We start from the raw sequence: 21843 nt of genomic DNA, 5'->3' as shown, positions 1-21843 counted from the left end.
TCACACATATATAGTCAATTAATACATAACAAACGAGCAAAAAATATGCAATGGGGAAAGGACAGTGTCTTCAATAAATGGGGTTTGGAAAACTGGACAGCCACATGCGAAAGAATGAATTTGGACTGCTTTCTTACAGCATACACAAAAATTAACTCAAAATGAATTAAAAAGATGAACATAAGACCTGAAACTACAAAACTTCTAGAAAAAAACATAGGCCGTATCTTTCTTGACATAGGTCTTGGCAATGATTTTTTTTTTTGACTCTGACACAAAGATAAAAGCAACAAATGCAAAAATAAACAAGTGAGACTACATCAAACTCTAAAGCAACCACACAGCAAAGGAAACCATGACAAAATGAAAAGGTAACCTATGGAATGGGAGAAAATATTTTCAAGTCCTATGTCTGATAAGGAGTTAATAGTCAAAATACACGAAGAACTCATACAACTCAATAGCAAAGAAAAAGCCAAACAACCCAATTAAAAAATGGGCAGAGCACATTTAAAAGTTGCCAGGAGAGTCCATCTTGAAAATTCTCATCACACACACACAAAACAGCTGCAACTTATTATGGCGATGGATGATGACTAGACTTGATGGTGGTCATCATTTCACAGTGGACACAAGTGGCAAATCATTATACTGTACACCTAAAACTAATATAATGTGTTTTAGTGATACTAATTTTTTAAGTGGGCAGAAAACCTGAATATTTTCCCAAATATGATATACAGGTGGCCAAGATACAGGTGGCCAAGATGTACAACATCACTCATCATCAGGGAAATACAAATCAAAACCACAATGGGCTATCACCTCACACCTCTTAGAATGAATGTTATCAAAAAGACAAGAAATAAGTTTTGGTGAGAATGTACACAAAAGGGAATCCCTTTATGCTGTCGGTGTGAATGTAAAATTGGTACAGCTTCTATGTAAAACAGGATAAAGTTTCCTCTAAAAGCTAAAATTAAATCTATCAGATGATCCAGCAATTCTACTTCTGGATATTTATCAAAAAAAAAAAAAACACCAAAAACATTCATTTGAAAATATATATGTATTATTGAAAAAAGAAAAAAAAAATATATATATATTCACTGCAACATTATTGACAAAGGCCAACATACGGTAACATCTTAAGTATCTATCAACGGATGAATGGATAAAGAAAATGTAATGTATATATATGCAATAAAATAATATACTGAAATATTAGGCATGAAAAAAGAATGAACATTTGCCATTTGTAACATATATATGTATATATATGTATATATGTGTTTATATATGTGTGTGCATATATATATTTATATGTGTATATATGTACATATATATGCACACACATACAATAACACAATATACTTAAATATTTGTCAGTCATGAACAAAGAATGGACTCTTGCCATTTGTAACATATATGTGTGTGTGTGTGTGTGTGTGTGTGTATACACACACATACAATAATACAATATACTGAAATATTTTTCAGTCTTGAAAAAAGAATGAAATCTTGCCATTTGTAACAGCACAGATGGACCTAGGCGGTAGTAGGAGAGTTATCTGACGTCTATACTGTATATAGTTTACTTACTACATCTTGATGGCAGTTAAAATTATTTTTCACATATGCATATTCAGTGGCGTGTCAGAGAAAATTATCTTTGGTTCTATTCTCTGATTCCCCCCAAATATCAACAATTAATGTACCTTTTGATATTCAAGTCAGTGTGAACAATCTCCTTTTCCAGCTTAGTATTGGCAGTGGAACTGAAAATGACTCCTTAAATACAGAAAGCACTGCGCTCGCTCTCTGGACCATGTGTCCTGGGTTGAGAGGAATAAAAGTAGTCTAGGAGCTCCATGTCTATGCCTGTGTGAGAAGTGCACAGTGCTGGGAAGGGGATTTACCAGTCTGCAAAGCTCGTTTCACAAAAGTCCAGGTATCAGCACTGCATGTGTTTGCACATAAAAAAATTACTCAGAGTGACTTCACTGCCAGGCTTCTGCTCACCAGTTTTTCCCATGCGACTTTCACCTTGTGTGCTCATTGTCCCACGATTACAAGATAGTTGCTGTACCCCCAGGGATTATGCATATGTGTAAATCCAGAAGGTGGGAAACCAAAACGACGAAGCATTGGCACCTATATAGAGATATCAAAAAGCCTCTAGTGGTGTTTCTTTTATAGCTCATTGGCTAGAAGTGTGCCACCATAGCAACAGGGAGGATGGGAAATCTAGCTTCTTAAGTGAGTATGCTGCTACAATGAGCAAAGTTAGAATTCTAATAGGACCAACAAAGTGGGAAATTGTTATTGAGTGAACAACCACTGGTGTCAACTGTCTATTTCTTAAATGCTATCTAAAATGGACTTCTTGGGGCGCCTGGGTGGCTCAGTCGGTTAAGCGGCCGACTTCAGCTCAGGTCATGATCTCGTGGTCAGTGAGTTCAAGCCCCGCGTCGGGCTCTGTGCTGACAGCTCGGAGCCTGGAGCCTGTTTCAGATTCTGTGTCTCCCTCTCTCCGACCCTCCCCCGTTCATGCTCTGTCTCTCTCTGTCTCAAAAATAAATAAACGTTAAAAAAATTAAAAAAAAATAAAATACAATAAAATGGACTTCTTGTGTTAAACCCCATATACTCTTACACTTTCAGGAACTTCTTAGAATTCTTCTCTAAAAAAAATAAAGTGATACATAATTTCTTTCAGTAATTAGGAAACATGACACAGTTCTGAATTAATGCATTAGTTTTTCTCTAAAGAAACAAATTCTTCAGCACTAGGCTCACTATTTTTGTCTATGTGCAGCTAATTGTAGGAACTTATTTGAAAATGTATCTACAACGATTTGTGCAATTATTATTGTTATATCAGTTAGAGAGGGCTATTGGATGAGACAAATTGACAAAATATATTCTGCTATGGACAAATTTTCTCCTTTTGCAGATTTTTTGGACCATAAATTAAATATTTTAACTTCTTGGCTATCGATAAGCAAAATATTGCGTTTGGGAAAATAAAGTCATTCTCAAGTAGAGTTTCATATGGAATTATGCAAAATTAACATTGAAATTCATAAAACTTTTAAAGATGCTTTACATCTTTTATCCAAATATATAGTGATCTTCCACAAGCAATTTTTTGTTCATTGTTAAAATAAAATAAAATTGAAAAGGTTAAATAGAAACAAAGTTGCTGATGACTTTAATTACATCATGCACACTGGAGAAACTATGTTGAAAGCCTTGTTCAATTACATCCTAAGAAACTCACTGAGGCCTTCCCCTGAGTGCATTTTTATAGCTGATTGATTTCTGCTACAAGATGTTAAGGAAAGGTCTTTTTAGAGAATCAGAGCTATTGTGGGTCAGGACTTGTGCATTAATGACAATTGTTTCCTGGACAGCATGTCACTTTATCTCATCTAGAGACACTATTTTCAGCTGGGACAGTCATTTCTAAGGATAAAATGTTGGTTATTTTCACGTCTAACTTACTTCCTTTTATTTTTTTTTAACTTACTTTCTTTTAAATTGTCATCCCACATTTTCTAAAAGTATATTTTTCTTAATAAGAATACTTAAAAATTTTTCTTTAAATGCCTGAAAAATGTAACTTAGTGATATATAATATGTAGAATTCACATTTTATATAGTTAATGTGGACTAAAAATTCTTTCAAACAATTTTTTTCCTGTTTCAGTTAAGACTATTTCAAACCCTTGTGATGGCACACTATGCAATTTTGGAAATTCTTTTTAATCTTAAAAAAAAAAGTGGGGACATGGGGAACCTGGGTGGCTCAGTTGGTTAAGTGTCTGACTTCAGCTCAGGTCATGATCTTACAGTTTGTGAGTTCAAGCCCTGCATCGGGCTCTGTGCCAACAGCTCAGAGCCTGGAGCCTGCTTTGGATTCTGTGTCTCCCTGTCTCTCTGACCGTCCGCCACTCGCACTCTATCTCTCTCTCAAAAATAAACAAACATTTTTTTTAAAAGGGGAGGGACACTAGAAATTGACTACCTACCTATATCTTTCCTAGGACTGGGCTAAGAACATTGCATGAAGTTTCTCATTGGATTTAGTTGTTATTCTAAATTTCTATGCAAGTACACAGGGGCATATAATTTAAGTCACTTGACCAATTTATTATGATATTACGTAACATCCTAGGATTTGATCATGAAGTATCCTTAAATCATTCTGGAATAAACCTTAGTATTTTAGAAAAATAACAGTTAAGAATTACTGCACTATACTATATTAATTACAGTATAACATCACTATCCTCTTACGTGTGGAATGTCTGTTTTCAGTGCAGAAGTGTTTGAGAAAGATTTCAAGCCCAATGTCTACCCTTTTTTTAGAAACATGTAGCAGAAACCCTTTGATATCTAAAATGCTGTAAAAGTGTTGAAAAGAAAAGAATATCTAGTATGCTCCTTGTATATAATTAAAAGGTAGGATTTTTTGGTCTCATTTTTTATGTGCCTGCAAATTAAACATAGAATTTAACAACAGAAATGTTCTGAAATGTTATATTTTTCTTTGAAATATTCATTATTTATTGGGTAAAAATATATGAAGGCTGTGTGAAAATTGACTCAACTCGAAATATAAGTACATCTATATTAAACCAGATAACTCTTCTAATAGTCTTTGTTAGCAGTGGTAAAAACTCATATGAGTATCATTCATACATAGATGCCATTCTTGACTATTGCTGATTTTTTATTTTAAAAAATAAAATATTTTTATTTATATTTTTAAGCTTCTTTATTTGTATTGAGAGAGATAAAGAGAGATCATGAATGGAGGAGGGACAGAGAGAATGGGAGAGAGAGAATCCCGAGCAGTCTCCGTGCTGACAGCACAGAGCCCAATGCAGGGCTCGAACCTATGAACCATGAGCTTATAACCTGAGCCAAAAGCAAGAGTCGGATGCCTACCTGACTGGGTCCCCCAGACCTCTCAAGAAGTTGCTTATCTGATACTTATTTTAGTTCACATTGTATTATTTTTTATAATCTCCTGATTTTTAGTTTTTACCTCATTTTATTATATATTTATTTTATAATTATAATGCATATAATACAAGGATCTACTTGTATGTATGTATTCTGCTTTTACCTAGCTCTGAACATATTCTTCATTATTTTCTTCATAAATTATAATAACTAAGGGGTTAACAGTATGCCTGAGATCTATTATTGTCCTATATACTTATGGGTTGGAGCACACCAGGGGAAGAAAGAAGACAAATAACCTGGTGGAATTCTCTTGAAAACAGGATCATGACAATACTCTTGGCATTCAAATGGTATTAGTTACTGGGAATGTGCTAGCATCTTTTCAGTTGGATGTAACTCATCTAAGATAGTGGTAAACAAACCTGAGATGCATAAACTTATGAAGCAGGGTACCTTAAAAAATGTTTTGTATGCCATGTAATTATGTGAGCATAAGGGGATATTACAACCAAACATAGCTCTCTTCTGTGTTAGTTATGTGGCTGTGTCCATTACGTCTTGATAATCCCACATGTTAATCTGATTCAGAATGAATCTAATGTAACTAGAAAGGATTTAGGAACCTCTGGAATATCCTGGATCTCTCTCTTCATCTGTGCCTCATGACTATCTTTAAACTATGAGTAAAATGTGAAACTCATTTCTTACTGGACATTTGGCTACATTCAAAATCAATGTATGTTTAGTCACATTTTTATTAACAAATTATTTGTCAATGGGGCCATGAACTTTTATGTGGTTTTTAGATTATGCTGCTGTAACATGATCCTATAATGCATTCCCATTTTGACATCACATAACACGATATCATTGTTTAGGACAGAAAAAGGAGAGGAAAGAGAGAAGAATACCTATTTTTCCTGAAAAAAAAAAACATTTTCTATGTTTTTGTCTTCACTCTCAGTTAATTTCTCTAATATAAGACAATATTTGAAGAGTGACGAAATTTCCAACTACGAAAAAATGTCAGTTCTAGACACAGTAGTTCCCCCAATGTAATATATGACAACTTATGTGACAATAAAATTCAAATAAAATAGGGAAACATCCAATGAATATTTACCCTTTTTGGCAAAGACTTAAAACTAATATGTAATTAATATAAAAAATACACTTGAAAATCTCACTTGATGTAATACTCCACATTTGTTTTAAGCAGAGAGTAATTGTTGCAGGGATATGCAAAGATAAACTTTTTACTGGTATGGGTATAAATGATGGATAATCAAAATATTAAGAAAAACAGTTATTTTATCTTCAATGATTCAGTTACCTCATTTTAGAAAAAGTGAGGACACTTTAAAATGTGCTAAAATAACAATTCCTAAGTACGAGAGTACACAGAGATAAAAATATTGGTTTCTTTTTTATTTTAGCACACGTCTGCACATAAATTGCACATAGATGCACTAACCTGTTTTAGGGTCTACGGAGAAGTAGGGCTGTCCCTGGAGAATACTATAAACCACCCGCGCACTGTTTCCATAGGTAGGGTCATCTGCATCAGTAGCTGTAACCTGTAGAACAGAGGTACCTGTGAATTCAGGAAAACAAATTTTAGTGTGTGGTAACATTTAGCACATGCTCTGTACACAGAAAAAGGTTATTCTTCAATACCTATGGAATGCTATAAGAGACGTATCCTACTAAATTTAATTCTTGGATTTATCTATCAAACCTGTCCCTTGCTTTTTTTCCCATGACCACAACTGTACCAAATGAGAGGCCGACATAGAATATTTGGTCTCCAATATTTTAATATAGTTCTTTCTGTGCTGTCAACACTGTGGAGAGCTTCCTCTGACACTCACATAATCGGGGTTGGGTTGGGTTGATGATCAAGGATCAAGCGGGTACACAATGCTGGGGTAAAGTTAAAGGTATGGTGAGGACATATGTTGCATGTTACATGATGATTCAGGAGATGGGAGGTGGGATGGTTTGTGATTAGGTTGGAATGTGGGTGAGTTGACATTAAATTATCAATGGCATCAAAACAGCACGTTCAAACCATTTTCATTCATTTATGCCCTTTTTATTTCTTACACAGACTATTAATGAGTCTCCTGACTGGTCTCCAAGGCTCAGTTTTCATTCTTTTAGATTCTTATAAACAGTACCAACATAATCATCTTTCTACAATGAGTATCAAAATATGCCTATTTTGCTGTTTTTTTTTTAAATTAAAGTGTACTTTTTTAAAATTTTTTTTAACGTTTGTTTATTTTTGAGACAGAGAGAGACAGAGCATGAATGGGGGAGGGTCAGAGAGAGAGGGAGACACAGAATCTGAAATAGGCTCCAGGCTCTGAGCTGTCAGTGCAGAGCCCGACGCGGGGCTCGAACTCACCGACTGCGAGATCGTGACCTGAGCCGAAGTCGGACGCTTAACCGACTGAGCCACCCAGGCGCCCCTAAAGTGTACTTTAAAGTGTACTTTAAAGTGTAACTTTAAAATATTGTATTTTGAGGTAGTAAAATTAGTGGATGAATTATGCTGGTTTCTTTTATGTTTATTAAAATACTATTTGCATAATTAGATACATTTATATCATATTTTAGTTATTCCCAAATGAAAACTGATCTAGGAATAACAAGACAACCATCTATTAAGGGCTATGTAACATCACTGTAAAATTAGTGGGTGAAGAACTCTCATTTATTCATAAAATGTACTTGATGAATCATCTAATAGTGCATACTTGATATTTTATTCTGCCTAACTGGAAAAGATTCCACTACTAATTCATGTTATGTAGCAAACAAAATATTTCCACAATCAAGTAAGCCTGTGTGCAATCCTGCATTCATTTTGGTCCTTGACTATGGAGGCACTGGCAATTTTCAGTCTTTAATTTTAGTCATGACTTCAATTATTTAGGTATGGCACTTACTAAGGGTCAAATATCTGTTTAACGACAAAGATTTTACTTCCAAGTGGAAATGCAGATGCAACTTTAAGCAAAGCTTGTTCTTCAAGGGATACTAGAAAACTTAATACAATTAGTCTGCCGTGTTCACCTGAGGATCCTTATTAGCAGATTATAAATGTATACGGACTTTTAACAATATGTTAGGATTCTGGCCTCTAAGTAGCAGTTTTACATTGAGATTATAAGTGGAAATATGGTAAGTAGCTACGCATACTCAGAAGAGGAGGACTGTGTGATGTCTAAAAGTAATCTCTAAGAATGAAAAAACGCAGTGGTGACACTAAATGCGGCAAGAACACTCAGAAACTAGGTCACTTGTACACCGCAGGTGGAAGTGTACATTTAGCAGATTTCTATAAAACCAAACACACATTTACCACACAACCCAGCAAACTGTACTCTTGGGCATTGATGCTAAAGTAATGAAAATGTATGTTCACCTAAAACCGTGTTTGCAAATATTCATATATATTCGCAGCAACATTATTTGTAGTAGCCACAAACTGGAAACATCCCAGATGAACTCTACTGGGAAAAACAGCTAAAGAATTACTGTGCATTCATAGTATGGAATACTACTCAGCAATAAAAATAAACACCCTGTTGATATATGCAACAAGTTGGATGAATCTTTAGGGGATTATACCTGGTGGGGGAAAAAAAAAACAATCCCAAAAGGTGACATATTGTAAGATTCTGTTCATTTCACATTCTTGAGTTGATGAAATTTTAGAAACTGATAACGGATTAGTAGTTGGCAGTTTCAAGGAGAAGAGATGGAAGTAAGTGAGATTGGTGTATAAAACAGCAACAGGAGGGATCCTCATAATGTTCGAACTGTTCAGTATTTTGATGATGGTGTGGCTACATAAACATACACAGGTGATAAATTACATAGAACTAAACATTCATCCAATTAAAACTGGGGGAAATCTAAATAAGATTTGAAGATCAAATAATTTCGACTACCTGGATATGATATTTTGTATAGTTTTTCAAGATGATAATTTTGTATGTTATATCACTGAAAAAAAAAACTGAGTTAAGGATACAAAGGATCTGTCCATATCGTGTCTTTTTGTTTTTAATTTTTTAATGTTTATTTATTTTTGAGAGAAAGAGAGAGAGAGAGAGAGAGAGAGAGAGAGAGAGAGAGAGAGAAGGGGCAGAGAGAGACAGAGACACAGAAATAGAAGCAGGCTCCAGGCTCCGATCTGTCAGCACAGAGCCCAGTGAGGGGCTCTAACCAATGAACCATGAGATCATGACCTGAGCCGAAGTTGGACCCTCAACCGACTGAGCCCCCAGGAGCCCCTGTCCATATCATTTCTAATGGCTGCATGTGAATCCATAATCTCACAATTAAAAGTTCAAATGAAAGAAAAAACCATTCCCTTGCTTCAATGATATTCCACTCTTAGAAAGCCTTGTTTAGGCTTGTGTGGGCACCATGATTTTCCTCATTGCAGCACTGCACGTCCTAGCTCCATTACACTTAGAGGAGTGAGTTTGTTCACTGCCTCTTTCACTCCTAGTTCTAATTATTAGTATGATGCTTATAGAGTGTTAATGAGTTTTTCTGTGATGTCACAAAATTCATTGAATACTTCATATTTATCTCTCCAACCTGTTCAGAGAATACCAATCTCCAAATAAATAAGTCTACAAATAAAAGTAGGTTTAGGAGCCATTTTTGTTGGAGCCACACTGAAAAAAAAAATTGAAATACGTAGTAAGTGCCCAGACAACCTCTGTAAAAAGCCCACGATGTGGCTAACGTGTTATAAAATTATATCGGTCAAATCTTTGATCTGATAGGAAAAATGCTGATTGCACCTGGCAGATAGGGGTTACTGAGATTCAGATAGGAGAGAAGAGTATAGATAGAAAGTATTAGAATAATAGTCATCTTTGGGGCACCTGGGTGGTTCAGTTGTTTAAGCGTTCAATTTTGGCTCAGGTCATGATCTCTGCAGTTGGTGGGTTCGAGCCCCACATTGGGCTCCGTGCAAACAGCTCAGGGCCTGAAGCCTGCTTCGGATTCTGTGTCTTACTCTCTCTCTGCCCCTCCCCAGCTCGTGCTCTGTCTCTCTCTCTCTCTTTCAAAAATAAATAAACATTAAAAGAATTTAAAAAAATAGTCATCTTTTAAGGAGCCACACTTATAAAATCCTCAGGTTTTAAAATTTGCTCTGGCCTTGCAATAGTTATTCAGGTTTTAAACAGTTTTTAATGTCTTAAAAACAGTCCCCAGTCAACCATTCCATAGAGAAATCTGATAAAGACAAATTGTGCAAGATCACACCTCATTTGTGGTAATAGGCTGGGTCACCACATGACAAAAAAAAAAAAAAAAAAAAAAAAAAAAAAAAAAGAAAAAAGAAAAAGAAAAGAAAAAAGAAAAAAGAAAAAAAATTCTTCTGCTTGGCTTAAAGTGTCTATAAAAGTTCAGTCTTGTTATATGAAAGCTGAAAGGCATGAATGGAGTGACAAGTGAAATAAAGAACAATAAGAAAAGGAGAAAGAAAAGAAAGAAAGGTAGCCTGCTGGTATTATGTAAGTGATGGTTTAAAGTAGCACCAAGAAATGAGCAGAGAAGGGATCCTGGGAAGAGAAAGCAAATATAATAACCTTATATCCTGGTCAAAATGTATGGTCATTAACAGTTATACACATCTCTATAGAGTAGGTCTCATAGGTGTTGGGCAATTCTAATGTGCATGAAGCAAGGGAGAGGAAATTACCTGTGTCACTCTACTTTGGTGGCATCTGAAGGTATGAGGACACCACTCTTCATACACAGATTGCTGGCTGAAGGGAACACACGTATATGTACAGCATATAGCCCAACCAAAAATCAGCCTGCCCCTGATACAGTAAGGGTCAAAATAAATAGCGAGGATGGAAAATAAGTCCTTTGCCCAATTGTTGAAGGATTTCTTACAAGGAGAATTGGTAGGGAAGTTTCAGGCCCAAAGAAAAATATATACATATCTTACTTTCTTACGTATCTGAAACCTAGATGGCGACATTGTAAGAACCCTTAAGTGCTTTTGTGAGTTCTTTTACATTAGGAAAAAAAAACTTTTTTTTCATTAAAAAATAGATAACCTAAAAAAAAGAACGCTTCAGGGTGTCTGTTATGAGTTGAATTGGTTCCCTTCAACGTTCATGTGTTGAAGTTCTAGACTCCAGGACGTCATGGCCATCTTATTTGGAAATAGGGTCACTGTAGGCATAATTAATTAAGATAAAGTCCTACTACTCTAATACGACTGGTGTCCTTATAAAAATGAGGAATGTGGAAACACACACACGCACGCACGCACGCACGCATGCACACAGAGTACTTTACATGAATATGAAGACAGATATTGGGGTGATTCTTAAACAAGCACTGAAAGGTAAAATTTCCAGCAAAGCACTAGAAGCTGAAGGGGACGTTGGGGACAAATCTCTTTCCAGTACTTTAGGAGGAAACATGACCCCGCTAACACTTTAGTCCTCAGACTTCTAGTTTTGAGAACAGGGAAACAAAATTTGTTCTGTTGTTTAAGTTGCTTGGCTTGCCAGTACTTTCTTACAGGAGCCTTAGCAAACTAATAAAATGTGTTACAGTGGCAGTGGGAAGAGATTACATTTATTCTCAGGATTTACAGGTGTTCTTTAACTGAATCTGTCAAAGAATCTAGTTACAAGTCACGGATGCACGCACGCACACACACACACACACACACACACACACACACAAAGATGGTAATTCCCTGTGCTATGTGATACCAGCTATATCATAAATGAGATACAATAAAAGTTATTCTTACAAGTTGATAAAAGTAGGTAGAAATTAATGGTGTCTGACTTTTTTAAAACATTAGGCACTACTAGTGATATACTTTTTGGCATTTTTTCAGTAAGTTAATGAGATATATTGGTTATGTTAATGAAGAGTTTTTCTTCCTGGTTAAAAAGAGAAAACAAATCAGTATTTATTCTAAGAAGGGTATCCCACATTGGACAATTCAATTCCTTTATTCATACTATGTCCCCCAATTATATGCATAGTGGAAAAATTATTATTCTTTATAATGCTGTATTTCCAAATGAAAATATATGAAGTGATGACAGAAATTCCATTATTCTACAATATTAAAATAATCTATTTCTTCTAGAAATTATTATATATTGGTCAATATATATTCAACCGGTAGCCACTTCTGTTTATAACTGGCTTTCAATCAAAGAAAACTTTAAAAGTGCTTTATAAGCTTTAATTTTACAACTATTTCCTATTTAAAAAAAACCCACAAAAGCTTTTTAAAGCTTCACTGGCTATTTAGTGTACAAAATTTTCATCTTAAATATTTCCTGTGGCACATACTTAACTGTTCCCATGCTAGGGATTAGTACCTTTCAGCTGATGTTTTATACAAATTTGAAAAAAAATAGATTAAAGTACATAAAAAAGCTTTCAAGATATCTTTTCTGCTATAAAATTTAAGCCTTGTTTCCTTTGGGAATTGCTCTGTGCCACTCTTTTCATTTGGTTTCTTTTTTGTACTATAGCCTTATAAATAGCACACATTTTAGAAAGTTACATATCAATGGAGAAGCAGAAAGAGTGGACTTTTTGAAAGTCTCTAAAGACCAATCTGAAATATTTAATAAGGCATTTTAATACAAGCAAATATTCTCTGAGATTGCAAATCGTTATGCATGATTTGTCAGGGTTCACAGCTCTGTTAAAATATCAAGTGAATCAATGTTGAGCAAGAACTCTGAGTAAAAATAAGCTAAGGATTTATGTAGGCAGAGAATCTCTCTGAAGGAATCTCTTAGGGCTTAATTCTCAGAAGATTTTTCCAGGGAGTGTGAAAAAGCAATAGTCATCAAGATACAACTAAAATTTCATTCTACACAGGAGGACTGTAATTTCACCAACAGAGCAATAACACAGGATTCCAGCCATTGTGTAATTTGATAAAGCTTTGAGTATTCACCCAGGAGTCATTGGATTTTTAAAAAATCCTTCTGCAAGAACACTTCTGAAACATCTGGTACCAAAACAAAAATCACTATTGTAACTGTGTATTATTTTTTTTTTATTTTTAAAAAGTTTATATATTTATTTTTGAGAGAGAGGGGGGAAGAGAAGGAAGAGGAGTATGAGTACAGGAGGGGCAGAGAGAGCGGGGGAGACAGAATCTGAAGCAGGCTCCGTGCTGTCAGCTCAAAGCCTGACACAGGGCTCAAACCCAAAACAGTGAGATCATGACCTGAGCTGAAATCAAGAGTTAGATGCTTAATAGACTGAGCTACACAGGTAACCCTGTAACTGTGTATTTTAAATCATGGCCATCATAAGTTCTGTGTACTTTCAGTTAGATCCCTTTTATGGAACTGCATAATGTGAAATTTCACATTATTCAAGTAAATTTTATTGTATATTCCTTAAAAAGAAAAAGAATAATAATTCAGGAAATAACATGAATTTAGTACCAATTATATGAAAAACACTCTGCTCTATGACATTTAATTTATTTTTTTAGGTTTCTTTATTTCTGAGAGAGACACAGAGTGTGAGCAGGGGAGGGGCAGAGAGAGAGGTAACACAGAATCTGAAGCAGGCTCCAGGCTCTGAGTTGTTAGCACAGAGCCCGATGCGGGGCTCAAACCCACAAACTGTGAGATCATGATCTGAGCCGAAGTCGGACGCTTGACCCACTGAGCCACCCAGGTATCCCTCTGTCATTTAATCGAATAATTAGATCAATCTACTGAGAAAATTACATTTAATGCCATTTTACAGATGAGGGCATTGAGGTCTAAATGTGTAGCTGACATTTAGAAAAGGCGGAATTCAAGCCTGGTCTTATCTGTGTTGATATGTGACATTCTTTCCCCTACCATGTATTTCTCCAACCAGTCATGATGGAGTTTAACAGTTCCATTCAGTTCAACAGTTACAGTGTCTTCACCTTTGTGTGTGTGTGTGTGTGTGTGTGTGTGTGTGTGTGTGCGTGTATGTGTGTGTGTGTGTGTGTGTGTGTGTGTTTCCTTGGTGGTATGTAATGGCCATCCAACTGCATCTATTTGGGGGAGAGGTAGCATTAAATTTCTACCCTCTGCCTACATGGTGAAAGGCCAATTCAATAAAGACATCTTGTAACATAAAGATGTGTCTGGACTACTTAGCAGAAGTAATCTCCAGGTACTGACAATACTGCTGTGCCTTTCTAGAATCTTCCTTACCACCTAAACAAAGGTGGGGACTAGAGGAAAACTGCAATGCAGAAGGAAAGGTGTGCCTATTTCCGTTCCGTCTACCTCCCCGCCACCCTCCCTCCCTCTTTCTGCTTAGGGTGGTATCTCTGGCAGTGTGCGCTTCTGCAATGGTTTCAGCCCCCTCTGAGCTCCCTTCTTCCCCGGATTCATGCAACAAAGCCCAGCTCCTAGGGTCAGGTAACACTACTCTTCTAGCCCTAGGGATACAGGACTCCTTCGCTGGTTGCCTCATGACCTGCAACTTGGTTGGTTTTTTACCTCTTTCATTTTTGTAACTTATTCCACATATGTGATTCCTGCTCTTGATCTAATTAACAGTGGATTTTGTTTTCCTGCTTAAACTCTGTGTGATACATTCGGTATTAACGGGTCTCTCCCCAGCTACCTTGCATTGCTTTTCTGAGAAACGACTATACTTGACCAGATACAAAGGTTAGGTTCTGTACTCAATTCTAATACAGTGAGTACTTTTAAATGAAAATCTGTGTTCTTTGCATTCGAACGTTAAATTAGTCAACATATGGGAATCTGACAAATACGTACTTCAGAGAGTTGTTTATTCTATGCAAAATAAAATTATGAGATTTTGAGAGAAAATTGTTTTTTGAAGTGGAGAAAATGTTCATATATGCATGAAAATTTAATATATATATACACACATAATTAAAAACTTCAATATTTCTCAAAGTGTTCACCAGTCGTTTCTTTAATTTAGCAGATGTGTTAATTAAGCTCATTGCACTGCTGTGGATTTAATATCAGTTTCTTATCAAACATTAGAAATTATATCTATAAATTGCTTTAATTTTCAGTGGAGAAAATTCTATTTGAAAAATAAAAATTTTTACTAAATTCAGCATTGTTCTGAATAGTGCAATATTATTTCAGGTGAATTTTCATTATATTAAATATTCATATATGCAAATGTATATATATTTTTAATTTTAGAGAGAGAGAGCACAAGCAGGGAAAGTGGACAGAGGGAAAGAGAGAGAACCTTAAAGTAGGCTCCACTCTCAGGGCAGAGCCCAACGTGGGGATTGATACCATGACCCTGGGATCAAGACCCGAGCCCAAATCAAGAGTCAGATGCTCATCTGACTGAGCCACCAAGGTGCCCCTAATCTGTATATTTTTAAAGTAGCCCCCCCAAAAATAAACTAGAAAAAAAAATGTGCATATATACAATTAGAAGCCTCTTTACTTCTTAGCTCCTATGCTCACTCTCACCAGATCCACCATTTGGGTATACCAACTCTTTGTCCTACTGCTTGTTCTTTCATTATAATTTAAAATTTTCTGATTGTATCACAACTGAAAATTATTCACTGCTATACCATAATTAAACATGATGGATTCATTGCATCACAATTACCTCCCAACACCTCTTTCATCATGCAATTTAATTACATCATTAATTTTATTTATTTATTTATTTATTTATTTATTTATTTATTTACTTTTTGTTCATTTATTTTTGAGAGAGAGAGACAGAGAGAGAGAGAGAGAGAGAGAGAGAGAACACAATTGGGGGAGGGTCAGAGAGAAAGGGAGACAGAATCTGAACCAGGCTCTAGGCTCCCAGTTGTCAGCACAGAGCCTGATGTGGTGCTCAAACTCACAAACTGTGAGATCATAACCTGAGCTGAAGTCAGATGGTTAACCAACTGAGCTATCCAGTTACTACATTAGTAGTTTTAATTAATAATTAAAATTAAGTAATGCTATTTTAATGTTATTTTTTAATTAGTTACTGTTACTTTTATTGCTATGGGTAAAATGGTTAATTAAATCCCTATATTTTACTTCAATAATTTTAGGTAGCAAATAGTATGATCCTAATGATTTTGGAGAAAATATGTATAATTTATCACCTTTTCACTCATAATTTTTGTCAGTTACATGATTTAAGTCTATGTGGTATATAGTATATCATGACTTATGATTTTCTATGGCTTTCTTTGATGGTATACATTATATTACATCTTTTATGCTTTTTCTAAGGTTTTATTTGAGAGACTGTATATAAATGGGCAACGTTGAGACCGTAAATTAAAACAGAACTCTGACTCACAGTTTGTAGCAAACAGCCCAAGAAAGCAACCCATTATCTACAATAACCAGCCCAGGAACCAGGCTACTTATTCTCCGTAAGTCATATGTCTAGGAAGTTAAATGATTCACCTTACCAACAATCCAGGAAGTCAAATAATAACATCCAGCCCCAAATGGCCAGGACTTAATCAATAACTTGCAATTTCTCTACACCTTTCTCCCCTTCCAATCATATACAACGCTCTGCTTCTAGGTCACCCACCTACAGTTTCTCTATGGCAACCCCTCCAATCATGGCATACTCAAAACTTTCTCTTTGGTTCACTATAAACCTTTCCAACTCTTCGGCCTGCTTTGGAATCTCTGCAAAAATGCAAGTGAGTGATTGTGGTTAATTGTCTTGTTATAGCAAACTCTGAGTAAATAGCCTTTGTGCATTCTCATTTTGTTGGTCTTACCTTATGTCCATAAATTATTTTCAAAAGTCAAGAGTAAGCACTATTTGATGACACAAAAATTATTCTCTGCAAAACCCATTAATGTGACTTGAATAATGTGAAATGAAAATGTCTAGATTTCTAAGCTTTTATCACAAAAACGAGAATGTTAACAGAATCAAGATCAAATGCTTTTTCACAGCATTTGATTAATTAATACTAATCAATTAATAATTAGTAATATATTATATTAGTATTCTTTCTAGAATTAGTATTTCTTTCTAGAAATACTGTGTAGTTTAGTAATTGGCTAAAGTTCTTAATAATAAATACTTCTAGTATATTCATGCTTTGGCAGTAGATATGGTTGTTGATTTTTCCTAGTCTTTCCATGTCTGAAATTTTCTAAGTATTTTCATATCAGAAAAATTATTTTCTCTAATATTTTATTGATAATCATGATGCTGCAATGAAAGACTTTTTATACAGTTTTCCATTGTCTTTTTCATTTGTATCTTTGCTCATGAAAACTGTAATTCGAGAAATATTTGTCCTTAAACATTTCTCTTTTTTTTTTTTTTTTTTTGAGAGAGCACGAGTTGGGGAGGGGCAGAGACAAGGGGGACAGAGGGTCTGAATCCAGATCTTCACTGACAGCAGTAAGTCCATGTGGGGCTCCAACTCATGAACCACAAGGTCATGCCCTGAGCTGAAGTCAGATGCTCAACCAACTGAGCCACCCAGGTACCCCAAAACTTATCTCTTTTTTACATTACATTTTAAAATTTCATTATCCAAGGAAATTTGAATGTGGGTTCTCAAATTAGTTAATTAATTAGTTTTCCTGCTTGGTGCTTATTTATATTTTTTCAAGTTGAAAACTCAGGTTTTCTTTTGTTCAATATGTTCTTTGTGTGTGCGGGGGGAGGGGCACCTGGGTGGCTCAGTTGGTTGAGCATCTGACTCTTGATTTCCGCTCAGGTCATGATCTCATTGCTCATGATATCTAGCCCTGCATCAGGATGTGTGCTGACAGCAAGAAGTCTGCTTGGCATTCTTTCTCTCTCTCTCTCTGCCCCTTCGCCCCCTTGTCTCTCAAAATAAATAAATAAACTTAAAATATGTATATATCTTTTTTCCCACAACAGAAGAAAAATATTTCTAGTTGATCATCCATGTCTATTACTATGTCATATATGCTTTTCCACTTTGTCTTGTTTGCACTACACAAAGTAAGATGTCCCTGGCTTTATTTGCTAGATCACCAACTTAATCTTCAGCTATGACCATCACATCATTCAGGCCACTGATTATTATTTGTTTTAATTTCAGCATCTTACTTTATTTATTATTTTCTTATTAAATTTTTTTAGTTTATTTATTTTTTGAGTGAGAGAGAAAGAGAGAACATGGAGGGGCAGAGAGAGAGGGGGAGAGAGAATCTCAAGAGGCTCCATGCTGTCAGCACAGAGCCTGATAAGAGGCTTGAACTCACAAACTACAAGATCATGAGCCAAGCTGAAATCAAGACTTGGATGCTTAATCGACTAAGCCACCCCAGGCACCCCTGATTTTAGAAATCGATTTTTTTTTGTTCCTTGAAAACTTTACTCTTCATTTCAGTCTACTCCTGTTTAATGAATGCAGTAAAATCTCAGATTTCAGTGTCAGAAAATTAGATTTTTAATTTAAATTATTCTATTTTATCTGAATTATCTTTGTTTCTCTGTAATGGATAATTATTCAATTTGTTTATTTTAACTCCTGTCTTTTGTGTTTAAAAATGAGTTGAATTAATATTTTTTGAATGTCCCAAACACCCAAAGTGGTGCACAGATTCAATAAAATCCTTATCAAAACCTCTAAATTCATATGGAAACACAAAAGACCCTTAACAGTCAAAACAAATAAGCAAAAAGAACGAAAATGGGGGCATCACACTTTGATTTCATAATATATTACAAAGCCACAATAATCAAAATAGTATAAAAACAGACATATATATACATATATATATATATATATATATATATATATAGAGAGAGAGAGAGAGAGAGAGAGAGAGAGAGGGAGGGAGAGGGAGAGAGAGACGGAATAAAGAAACAGGAGAAATGTAGGAGAAAACATAGAGATAACTTCTTGAAACTGGTCTTGGCAATGATTTTCTGGATATGGCACCAAAACACAGAAAAAAAAAAATAAAAATAGACAAATGGAATTGCATCAAGGTAAAAAGCTTCTGCACAGCATAGAAAACAGTCAACAGTAAAAAGACAACCCTGGAAATAGGAGAAAATGTTTGCAAACTTTATTTTTAATAAGGACTTAATATTGAAAATCTAAAAGAAACTGATACATCTCAATAACAAAACAAACAAACAAAAAACAAACAAAAAACAAGTAATCCAATCTTTAAAAAATGCAAAGGATCTAAATAGATGTTTTTCAAAAGAAATACAAATGGCTAATGGGTACACTGCTGTTCGATGTCACTAATCATCAAGGAAACGTAAATGAAAAGCTTAATGAGATATGACTTCACATCTGTTAGAATGACTATTATAAGAAAGATAAAAGATAAGTGTTGGCAGGGGTGGGAAGAAAATGGACCACTGGACACTGTTGGTGGAAATGTAAATCGGTATAGCCATTATATTAAAAAAAACACAGTATAAAGTTTCCTCAACAATTTACAAGAACTATCATATGATCCAGTTATCCCACTTCTGAGTATGTAAATAAATCCAAAGTGAATGAAATCACTATATGTGAAAGAGATATTTTCACTCTCCTGTCACTGCAGCATTAATTACAACAGGCAAGATATAGAAACAACTTCAATGTCTAAATGTCCATCAAAAAAACAAATGACTAAAGAAAATGTGAAACAAGCAAAAATATATGGAATATATATTGGAAGATTATTCAGCCTTAAGGAAGAAGGAAATCCTGCCATTTACAACAACGTAGGGAAAACTGGAGGTGATTATGCTAAGGGAAATAAGCCAGGCACACAACGCCAGATATATTATCTTACTGAAATGTGGAATCTGAAATACTCAAACTCACAAAGCAGATAGTAGAATGATAGTTTCCAGGGGCTATGGAGTGAGGGGAAGTGGGGAGATGGTGGTCACATGGTATAAAATATCAGTTATTCAAGATGAATAGTTTCTGTAGATTTAGAAAACAGCATGGTGACTATATAGTTAACAATACTATATTGCATATTTGAAATTTTCTAACAACATGGATCTTTCATTCTCATCACAGGAAAGAAGGAAAGAAGGAAGGAAGGAAGGAAGGAAGGAAGGAAGGAAGGAAGGAAGGAAGGAAGGAAGAAAGAAGGGAGGGAGGGAGGAAGGAGGAAGAGAGGGATGGAGGGAGGAATGGAGGGAGGGAGGGGGAGAGGGAGGGAGGGAAGAAGGCAGGCAATGTTGACTTGAGTGAGATGATGAATATGTTAATCAGCTTGATCATGGTGATCTTGTCATGGTGAACACATACATCAAAAATATGAAGTTGCACACCTTAAATAAATAAAATTCCTTTGGTCAACTATAACTCAATAAAGCTGAACAATTTTAAAGTTAAAACAGAAATTGAGTTGATGCTTACCCTTTAAAATAGGAATGCTACCTCTAAATAAGTGTGGCTGGATGGGTGCCCAGTGGGTCAAGGACTTTTGTGTCCCCCAAAGGAGAAGAATGACTTCCATCAGAAGGGATTGTGACATTTGCCCCCTGGTAAATCTCTTTTACTCTTTTTTTATTGTTGTGCCTCTCTGATAGGGAATTTTTGTTCACTGAAAGCTATTTTCTGCTTCATTCCCATGTTCCAATACCCCTAAGTATTTAGGGGGAAATCATCAACGGCTTTACAATAGAATAGAAACACATTTTCTTTGTATGCACAGATGAGATTGAAAAAAGTCTTTCTTGTTATAAAAGCTTTAATTTATTAAGTTGCCTGTGTGACTTCCCCAGGTCGTTCTGTGTTTTTGAATCTCCTAGGGCTTTCATGGGTAGAACAATTTTCACCTTTAATCCTCAGGGTTATAAATCTGACCTCTTTTCCCCTATTCAATTTTCAATGTTTTCAACGCTCCAGGAATTTTCAGCATCTCTTACTCATTTTTGTTACTCTATCTTGTTGTTATGGTTTCTTTTTGAAATATTTATGGTTTCTTTTTTGAATATCCTCTTTGACATGCCAAGGGGAGATATATCAGACAGAACAGTTTAAATTATGCCTCGGTGATAAACTGAGTATTTTAAATCAGAGAAGTACAGCATGATCTTAGTAAGAAAAATAAATACAAATGCGGTGTCATTTCCCTTCAGAAAAGCAATCTTAATAGCGTATTGTATGTCTTTCCATAGTTTTATCTTGGTATATTCAAATGTCTATAATGTAATTATGTATATACCAAAGAGAACACCTTGCAGCTTCTTTTGCACCTAATAATACGTCATGAATATTTCCATGCCAACTAAACAAATATAATTTCAATAACCACGTGACATTCTACATAGCTCTTTCATGCATACTTAGACTTTTCTACTTGGTTGTATTTTTTATCGCTACATAACAAATGGCCACACACAGCTGAATAAAACAGAAGCCATTAAATCTGCTTATGTTTGTGTGTGTGCTTATTTCTTGCTATGTACTTGCAATGCTGTGATCAGCTTTCAGACTAGTGCCCTCTTCTGCAGAAGAGGCGCTTCGAGGCGACACGGCAGCAGAAGATTGAAAGAGGCCACTTGGCCTGTGCAGGCAAAAAAGGGACTAGCCTGAACTTCTGAGTTCTCTCCTTACCGGTAGAAGGGAGCAAGAATAATATTCCCCATTTACTAAGGAGGGAAATGAAATGTATCCAAGAGAAACCCAGTTGATCTCAAGAGGACTTACAAATGAGACAGCAGGGAGCCCTGCCAATCAAGGACTGACTGATCACTGAAAACTAGTGGGTACAAAGATATCTGATAGATGGCAGCAGGAATCCATAATGGCACAAACATTCTTCTTCCTCACTGTGACCTCTCTACCTGATCACTCTGCCTTCTGTCTATGCCTCATTACTCTGTCTCCTAGTT

The 21843-nt window shown here is 35.4% G+C and overlaps 1 protein-coding gene across 2 annotated transcripts in view; it reads right to left on the bottom strand.

Moving 5' to 3' along the window:
• CDH18 (cadherin 18) overlaps nt 1-21843 on the bottom strand; it is a 343377-nt gene that overhangs the window by 219430 nt on the left and 102104 nt on the right. Inside the window, exon 3 of one of the 2 annotated variants that reach the window (XM_047074386.1) lies at nt 6452-6571. The exons of the other annotated variant lie outside the window; for it this stretch is intronic. Within the exon in view, the coding sequence (XP_046930342.1) occupies nt 6452-6571 (120 nt within the window). The remainder of the gene's footprint in view (nt 1-6451; nt 6572-21843) is intronic. 2 annotated transcript variants of the gene reach the window in all.

This window comes from Lynx rufus, unplaced genomic scaffold, assembly GCF_022079265.1.
Source record: "Lynx rufus isolate CCGP_SWC_20201006 ecotype Redwood Valley unplaced genomic scaffold, mLynRuf1.p SCAF_1, whole genome shotgun sequence".
In the NCBI taxonomy this organism is placed as follows: domain Eukaryota; kingdom Metazoa; phylum Chordata; class Mammalia; order Carnivora; family Felidae; genus Lynx; species Lynx rufus.
The sequence above is the reverse complement of the archived record's forward strand: the minus strand, read 5'-3'. Positions and strand labels throughout refer to the sequence as shown.